At 33.8% G+C, this 9,647-nt stretch overlaps 1 protein-coding gene across 1 annotated transcript in view; it reads left to right on the forward strand.

Annotated features, from left to right (window-relative positions):
• LOC136310520 (cadherin-related family member 4-like) overlaps positions 1-8,079 on the forward strand; it is a 140,598-nt gene extending 132,519 nt beyond the window's left edge. Inside the window, exon 20 of the mRNA XM_066239233.1 lies at positions 8,024-8,079. Within this exon, the coding sequence (XP_066095330.1) occupies positions 8,024-8,047 (24 nt within the window). The 3' untranslated portion in view covers positions 8,048-8,079. The remainder of the gene's footprint in view (positions 1-8,023) is intronic.
• The last annotated feature ends 1,568 nt before the right edge of the window (positions 8,080-9,647 follow it).

Here is a 9,647-nt window from a genome sequence, read left to right on the forward strand (position 1 = left end):
TTTGTTATCTTCTAAGAATTTTATAGTTTTGCATTTTACATTTAAGTCAAGGATCACTTATGAGTTAATTTTCATGAACGGTGTAATTTCTGATTCTGGACTGTGTGTGTGTGTGTGTGTGTGTGTGTGTGTGTGTGTGTGTGTGACAGAGACAGAGAAAAGAGAGAGGGATAGATAGGGACAGACAGGAAGGGAGAGAGATGAGAAGCATCAATTCTTTGTTGCGGTACCTTAGTTGTTCATTGGTTGCTTTCTCATATGTGCCTTGACTGGGTTAGTTACAGCAGAGTGAGTGACTCCTTGCTCAAGCCAGCAACCTTGAGCTCAAGCGGTGAGCTTTTGCTCAAACCAGATGAGCCCACGCTCAAACTGCCGACCTCGAGGTTTCGAACCTGAGTCCTCCGCATCCCAGTCCGATGCTCTATCCACTGCGCCACTGCCTGGTCAGGTTCTTTCTTTCTTTCTCTCTTATTTTTTTTCATATAGATTTCCAGTTGTTCCACTACCAATTGTTGAAAAGATTTTCTTTGCTCCGATGAATTGGCTTTACTCCTTTGTCAAAACCAGTTCACTATATTTTTATGACTGTTCCTGGGCCCTCTATTCTTTCCCATCTATCTATTTGTCTAGTCTTTTATCAATACCACACTATCTTGTCTACTGTAGCTTTATAGTCTTAAAGGAGGGTATATTCAGAACTCCAACTTTGTCATTCTTCTTCAGTATGTGTTGGCTATTTTGTGACTTTACCTCTCCATATCAACTTTAGAATCAGTTTGTCATATCCATGAAATAACTTGCTGAGGTAGTTATTAAGATTGTACTGAATCTGTAAGTCAAGTTGGGAAGAACAGACATCTTAACAATATTGAGACTTCGTGTATAAATATGGATATGAACTACCTCTCTATTTATTTAGTTATTTGATTTTATTCATCAGTTTGTTTAGTTATTCTCATATAAATTTTGCACATATGTTATCAGATTAATTCCTGTTTTTTATATTGGGAGTTGCTAATGTAAATGGCATTACAGTTTTAATATTAAAATCTACATATTTATTGCTGATATATAGGACAGCAATACTGACTTTTGTCTACTAATCTTGTATTTGGCAACCATGCTATAATCATTTCTCAGTTCCAGAAGTATTCGCATTAAGTTCTTAATTTCAAATTTTCTACATAGATTAACAGGCCAACTGTGAACAGTTTTATCTCTGTTTTTTTCTAATCTTTATATACTGAGTATTACCTTTTCCTAATTTATTGAATTAGCAAGAACTTTCAGTACAATGTTAAAAAGGATGGGTGAGAGAAGACATTCTTCTCCTATTCCTGAACTGAGTGGGGAAGCTTCAGGTTTCTTACCATTAACTATGTTAGTGAACTGACGGTGGCGCAGTGGATAGAGCATTGGACTGCTCAGGTTCGAGACGCTGAGGTTGCCAGCTTGAGCACAGGTTCATCTAGTAGTTTGAGCAAAGCTCACCAGCTTAAGCACAAGGTCACTGGCTTGAGCAAGGGGTCACTTGGTCTGCTGTAGCTCGCTCCCCCCCAGGGAGCCATCCTCGGAGCCCAGGGCCAGTTTGCTCAAACCAATCAAATTATGGCTGGGGTAGGAGAAGGGAGGAGAGAGGTGGAGAAGCAGATGGTCATTTCTGTGTGCCCTAACCGGGAATTAAACTGAGATATCAACACGCTGGTTGATGCTCTATCACTGAGCCAACTGACTATGACCTGTTTGTTTTTCTGTGAACCTATCTTTTACTATGGAGGTTCAGTGGGGGGTGGAAAGGTTTCTCCACCAAGAACCTGAAAGGATAGAGAGAAAATCATTTTTCATTGTCTACTCTCTACCTTTTATTTCTATTTTTCATTAAGGAAAAAAAAGTTTTCATGTTTTCTTTATAATATTAATATTTTAAAAAATGTAGTTGATAAGATTTATTAATATTTATATACTGCTCACAAAAATTAGGGGATATTTCAAAATGAATATGAAGTGATAAAATATCCCCTAATTTTTGTGAGCAGTAGAGTATATTTTTGGTAAAAGAGGAACATCAGTATTTCCACTTAAATTATCAGGTGTTTACTACGAAAAATTACTTGTTTTCCGTAGAACTTAGGTCTGTACTTGAAGTATTTGAGACATAGCCTGAAAAACAACTGTTACATAAACTTGAATCACAATTTCTTATTGGCAAACTAAAAAATTCTTCCTCAATGAGAGTTAATTGAAATAATCCAAAAGTCAGCAGAAATATATAAATTGTAGTCTGCTAGATTATAGCCTTGAACAACTGCTGTGACCCTAATACCCAATGAGGAAAGATTTTATGACAGGGAAGAATGTTGTTATTGTCTTTTCTGTAAAATATAACAAGTTAAGTAATTAAGGTTAGAAATCAAACCAAATTAACTACAAACAGCTGTAAGAGGCTGAGTTCGTGACCAAATAACAGACAGGAACTTCTTTTGTTTTCACTGGTGATTTACCTAATGGTGAGATAAATGTCTGATGACATACACAGTCCAGTGTCCTGTCAATCTTTAACCATCTACTGTATCACTCATCACGTTCATTCAAGAGAGGAGAACTGCTCAGTTGTTCAAGTATAAGATTTATCTTCATGAGTTCTGCTTAAGTGAGCCAGTAAGCAGTAAAACAGTTTCAGTCTATGTATAAAATTGTAATATAAAAAGAATGTTTTGCACAATAAATATATATATGAGCAAAATGATTTTTAGGAATTTTAGAATACCATAATTAAGTTAAATTTTTATAATTTTCCTTATGAGAAGATAATTTTATTCATATATTAACAAAATTCTTACCTAGGCATGAAATATATGTTTATTAATTTATCTAAAATTAAATTTTCACATGGTTAAACAAAAATAATTCATTCAAAATCAAAGTTTCAACTATTTCTGTCTGTTATAGAAAAGAAAACTCATATTTCAGGAGGTTAAATAGCTTTCCCAAAGTCTCAGACAGAGTAAGTGGTAGAATCAAGAAGACTGGCAGTAGGGTAGGGAAATAGTTGAGGACCAGTGTGGTGATTTTGCAGAGTGAAATTCAGTAGGGAGATTGGCAGAGGTTATATCATGCAATTACTTATAAGTCACAATAAGTATATAGATTTATTTCAAGTCAATCTAATTCCATGTCACGGTGACAAGTGCTATAAAGAAAGAGTTAACAAATATCTGGTGGTACAGCAATGTCACAGATTCTGGCTTAGAGAATATTAGAAGTTCTAAGAAGAGATATTTGAATTTTCCGTAGGCCTTTGATGGATAGAACAAAAAACAAAGACATTTAGAATAATGGAAACTAAGAAACATAGATGTGAGACTACATGCTCTTGATGGAATTAACACCAAGTGTGGCTAGAGCCTTTGAGGAGGGTCAGCCAGAGGGCAGCCCAGAAAGGTAGATACTATGTAACTTTAGAAATTACACAGGTCTAGAGTCAATGATATGGATTTTGAACTTTGTTTTAGCTAATACAAAGCCAATTTGATTTCTGGGAAGTAGAAATGAATAGTTTCAGGATAAAAGTTCACCAGTGGATGGGAGGACAGACTGGGGAAGAGCAGCAGAGAACACCAGTCAGATTATTTCAGGAAGGTGAGAGGGAATCTCCTTGCCCTTATGACTGTTATCCATTGGGAACTCCAAACATTTTATAAATAATTAAAATGTAAAGTGATAATTTAGTAAGTTATGGAAATACCGAGAGTATCAAATGCTAATCCCCCAAATTTATTTTTGGAAATTGTTTTGAATCACCAGTTGAAAGAATATATAATTGAGGGAGCCAAGCTTGCAAATAATACACATTTCAACATTTACTCTGTGTACTGTACGTGGATTACTTAAGAGATTAACCTAGCTGTATGTATTGTACAAAGGATGTTGCCAGGATCAAATGAAACAAGAGACCTGAAAGCTCTTGTAATAAACACGTTATGTAAATACAAGTCATTAATACAATATTTAATCCTTGTAGAAAATTTGTTTTTTTTTTTACATATTTCCTGAAGAAAAGTAATATCTCAATTTGTCTTAGACTTTGAAATACTAAAAAAAATAGTTGAACTATTTTTTAAAAAAAAATAAAAGCTTTATATGTCTTTGCATGAAAAACGAGCAGGCGAGTGCATAAACACACGGGGCATCGAGTCTTGTTTGCCGGGCGAGCCAAGTATGAGAAGTAGAGGATTGTTTCCTTCCACCTCTGAATAATTTCAAACACTCTGAATTGGATTTATGCAGTTTAATTCTCATGAAAAAATTATAATAATTTTTGTGTAATATAGGAATTAACTTTTTTCATAAAATTCTCACAATATTCTCATTTTTGCAACAGGAAGCGTTGTCTACTAGAAAGAATATGGTCTTTAGAAACAAACACATCTGAATGTGACCCCCAGTTCTGCACTTAGTGGGTGTGGAACTTTAGGTAACATAGAAAAGAACCTCATGGGGCCTCCATCCTCTTTTTAAAATTAGAAGCAGTGAGCACTTTTTCTTTAAGATTGGCTGTAGAGGCAATTGAAATAATATAACTAAAGGTACATAGTGGCTGTTAAGTAAATGCTACTCTCATCCTTTTCGTATTAAGGTCTTATATTTTCTTTCTATGGTAATTCTGATGTATACATCTTGGGATATAGTAGGTGTTCAATAAATATCTGTTCAGAGAAAGAAAGGAAAGGAAGGAAGGAAGGAAAGAAGGAAGAAAGGAAGGAAGGAAGGAAGGAAGGGAGGGAAGGAGAGAGGGAGGGAGGGAGGGAGGAAAAGGAAGGAAGAAAGAAAGGGGAGAAAGAAAAAAGAAAAGAAAAAGAGAGTTTGCTAGCTAACCTAATAGGGTTAGGCTTCTGGTCTCCTTTTTTATGAGTAGTGGCATTCTTTCCAATTGTGTTTGGCAGAGATATAGTATCTTAATGAGCTGAAGATAGAGCGAGGTGGTTAATTGATATAACCAGAGTATTATCTTTTTAGTCCATCACTCGGGAATATTGTATTTATATGTTATTTACTCAAGTAAACAAGTCCGTGGTATTTCAGCTGACACTGCAGGAACATAGTCAGATAGATTTGATATTTTTCTACCCAGACATGCCCAGGTTGTTGTGTAAAATACTTGTTTAATCATATAACCCTTAATCTCAACAACTACCAGTAATCAACAAAGTTATTGGACTCCACTCGATGAATTATGTAAGGGGTACTATTATATTTCTGCTGCCACCTCTTGTTGGCTGATTTTTCTTTGCAATGGTTTGTTTCCTCCCTTTTTTATTTCTGTGAAACTAGCTTCATAACTACTAAGGCCAATGCCTACCTGTTCACAAAATGTATCCCATCCTGTGCTGCCATCTGCTGGAATACCATGCTGCTTAGTCATGGAAAGTAAGCGACATTAAGTTTCATAATACTTGCTTTTTAAATGCTAACATTTTAGATCGGATTTTAGCTGAGAAAAAAAAATTCAAAAGGACAATGACCCATTTTAAAAATAATATTTGCCTTTCCCTGACATCTTCGCTGTGGCGAGAACTATATAGAATCCCTGTCTCTACAGATGAGCAACTCATGGTCTTTGTTTAATAGATGTTGAATAATCATAATTAAAGGAAATAATTGTGACACATTACTCTAGATATTACAATAAAAATATGAACAAGGAGACGTAGTAATTTCTACCAAGAAATTAGGCTTCTTACAAAGTTACCGACGGAGAACATTGATAAGTAAACAAGTGTTCACCATGACAGGAAAGGCGATCCTGGTCAGAGCCAATATTATGAACAAAGATGTTTGCTCCTAAAGAAAGACATTTGTTTTGGGTGACAGAAGGAGGTGTTAGTTTATTATAGCTTTTAAGATACTGTATCAGAGGGGTTTTTTTGTTTGTTTCTCTCAGATAAGAATCAGATGATAATCTAATTTTGATAATATAAAAAGAAACAAAGTAAAATACACAAAATACTCTTCTCAGCATAAACTGTTCATGATTTTGTCAACAGGACTGCTATTAATACTTAGTAAATAGTTGTTATATTTCTCAGATTACTACTTCTATCTTAATGAAGATTTCGTATTATTGGAGTCCAGACAGCTGGTTTCCTGCAGTGCTAACTCTAACGGGAGTTCTTTTTCTGCTGTGTGTCTATGCTGTTGCATGGTGCCTCTTCAAAGAGTAAGATTTGAATTACTGTTTCTATTTGAATTCACTTATTGCTTATAAAGTCCATCAAGAATGCCTTAAAAAGACCATGAAGTGGAAAGAAAGATTAGGAAAAATGTATTAAGCCTTTATTACTGTGTACATTGTAGATATTTGCTGATAGTCACTACAAAGCGGAGAGAAAGATAGCAGCATCACTGTTTTACATTTGGATAAGGGATGTTAAACATGATCTTCTGGGACTAAAGCTAATACTCTCCCTAAGTGATCATTCAAATGGTTCAAGCTAAAAAACATTTATCTGAAAAATATTGTAAACTGAGAAAGTGTAATGAGTGGTTTTAGAAATCTGTGCTGAACCCATTACCCATTCTTCTCTATAATGAATTTCTGACCTGAGGTCACATCCCTGGAAAGGGCTGTGTGGATGTGCTACTGCCAGGAGGAGCATGTAAGCATTATATATAATGCTACAACTCAGTATTTGTTACACCAGATATTTCTCCCAGCTCTCCCGCAGCAATCCACCATACCCATAGGTTGTTTTAGTTTATTTAATATTTTTTCTGAATTCAGAAGTAGCAGAGTAATATGATATAATCCTGAACATCTAAAGATCTGATATGTTCTCATGGAAATTTTATTGAAGAGGTTTAAAGATATTATCTTCATTTTATATACATAGGAAATATAATTGGCCTTTTGTTTAAGAATAAGTTTTGTTATTTGTATGTCTGTGGTGTTTGTTTACTGAAGAACATCATCCTACTTGATTAATGTCAAAGCCGGGAATAGATTTTGATAATTGTGAGAAGAAAATAACCACTCAGTTTTTTTTTTAAAAAAAGCTCTCTCTCTCTCTCTCTCTCTCTCTCTCTAATTATTTATTTATTGTTCCTTTATCTGTAGTGCTCCCTCCACTTCAAAATTCTTTCCCCACTGTCACAAACATCAGCAAAGCCTACCAACTCTTACCACCAATGAGCCTGGGCAGATACCAAGGTAGAAACCATCTTGATGCTTTACAGAACAAAATTTTAGGCCTTAAGATTGGCCTTATCACTTCACTAAATTTCAAGTTTAGAATCATAAAATGTTGATTGGTATTTAGAAGGCTTAATTTCACCTCTCAATTCTTTATCAAAGTAAGTTTCTAGGTAGCTCTATGTTTCATCAACAGCGTGTATTCATCATGTAATACTCCTCCAGGCATGAGGACACAGCAGAGAACAGAACCATAATTACAGATGAGCATCACATTCTACTGCTGTTGTTCTGTTATGAACTGTATAATGTTATTACTGTTTTCAAATGTATTTATTTCACAATGAAGAGACACAAATATCACAGGGATGAGAACAAATACAATATTTTAGGAATTTAAGATGACACTTATAAATTTTAGACATTTTTACAAATGTCTAAAAGCAACATCATAAAAATCTATCTAGAAAATAATTCTTTAAAGTTAATATAATAGAAATACTTTTATTAATCTGTAGTTAAAACATAAAATGATTATGATTTATTATATAAGGGAGGATATCAAGAGGTAATTAAGATCTATCTAAATAGAACATTATCTTTTTTTTTTTTTACCTACCTAACTTAAGAACATAAAATGATTATGATTTAGTATATATGAAAGGTTACCAAAGGCCAATTTAAGGTTTGTTTAATTAGAGCATTATGTAATGTTTGTTTACCTATGTATTTATAAAATAAATTATTAAATCATTTATTGTTTATATGCACCAAAATATATTTCTGTATTAGAGATTAAAACAAATATTTCCATTAATTCTTTAATATTTTCAGAAGGCATGGAAACTTTTTGACTAGTGACCCAAAACCAAAAACAAAACCCTATTTGCTTCCTGGATGGAAACTGTCAGGTAATAACAAAGAGAAAAATTATTTTATAGGTAATAATGAAGAGAAAAATTATTTTATAGGTACTACAGTACTTACTCCTTTATTTTTTTATAACATACAATTAAAAAGTACTTCAAAACAAATTATAGTAAATTATGACCCATAAAGACAAATAAGAGGATTTATGTGTACCAGTTGAAAGTGGAAATGAAAATTGAAGGGGAAAGAGCTAACATTCAACTTTAAGTGATTGACATATATGGTATCAGTGATGAAGAAAATAATATCCTAAGACTGATATACCTGTAAAGGTATATATTGATTGTGTGTACTAGTGAGGTGGCATTCACATTTCTATTGCTATTTTTCCTATTGATGTTTGAAAAATAGTGAAATTAGGTCAATAGGTAATACAGTAGAGATGTTACTAAGGAGGCCTCTGATGTCCACTTATCCTTACACCATTTAGGTATTCAGCAACGTATGCTACATGAAAAATTCTCTTATAGTATTTCTTCCATTATAATATGCAATTAGCTATAATTTATTTAAAATTGGAATTAAAATATTAAAATCAAAGCACAATATTTTACTGAGTTACAGAACTAATCGTTATGTAAAACTATATTTAGCTCATGTCTTTGGATAAGTAAAATATTTTCTAGTTGATGCCAAGAAAAATAATATAAAGAAGTTTAAAACAAGGTCTCCACTCATCAAGAACCCATATTCCAGCTGGAAATAGATATAAGTAGAATATTGTTTGTTGATAATAATGTATTTTAGTTTATTAATTTCTGCCATTATGTATAGAGCTTCATAGAAATTCCGAGAACAACAAGGTCCTTATGAGCTAGACCTGTCAGAGGAAACTTTGTAAAAGAATTTTGGAGTTCACACGAAAATTATGTGTCTTTTTATAGATGGAGAACAGTGGGAAACAGATTGCACAGTCTTGAGATTAAGCATGGTATACATACTCCAAGTCTTCTCACAAGATTTCTGTCCTTCTGGACCAGCTTTCCCTGTGTCTCTGCCCTTCTACAACTTAGGACCTGGCCCTGACCAGATAGCTCAGATGGCTAGAGCATCATGCTGAAGCACAGAAGCTGTCAGTTTAATCCTGGTCAAAGCACGTACAGGAACAGGTCAATGTTCCTGTCATCTCTGTCTGTCTCTCTTTCCTCTCTCTAAGATAAATAAATAAATAAATAGATAAATAAATAAATAAACAAACAAACCTTTAAAAAAATAAAACTGAAGATCTGAATCCATGTCCACACTGCCACTCTTTCCCACCGCACTTTGTAGTCAAACTTAGATTTATCTATAGTAACCTTCATATACTCCATCCTAGCATTTATGACACTATATTATAATATAGATGTGTCAATATTTCTCTGCATACTATTCCTTTCACCTTCTTGCACTAATACTTTTTTTTTACCTCAAGAACACTTATGTGTAGGTTATTATTATTATTATTATTATTTTTATATTTTTCTGAAGTGAGAAGCGGGGAGGCTGAGAGACAGTCTCCTGCATGCACTAGATCCTGGCAAGCCCC

This window comes from Saccopteryx bilineata, chromosome 7, assembly GCF_036850765.1.
Source record: "Saccopteryx bilineata isolate mSacBil1 chromosome 7, mSacBil1_pri_phased_curated, whole genome shotgun sequence".
Lineage (NCBI taxonomy): Eukaryota > Metazoa > Chordata > Mammalia > Chiroptera > Emballonuridae > Saccopteryx > Saccopteryx bilineata.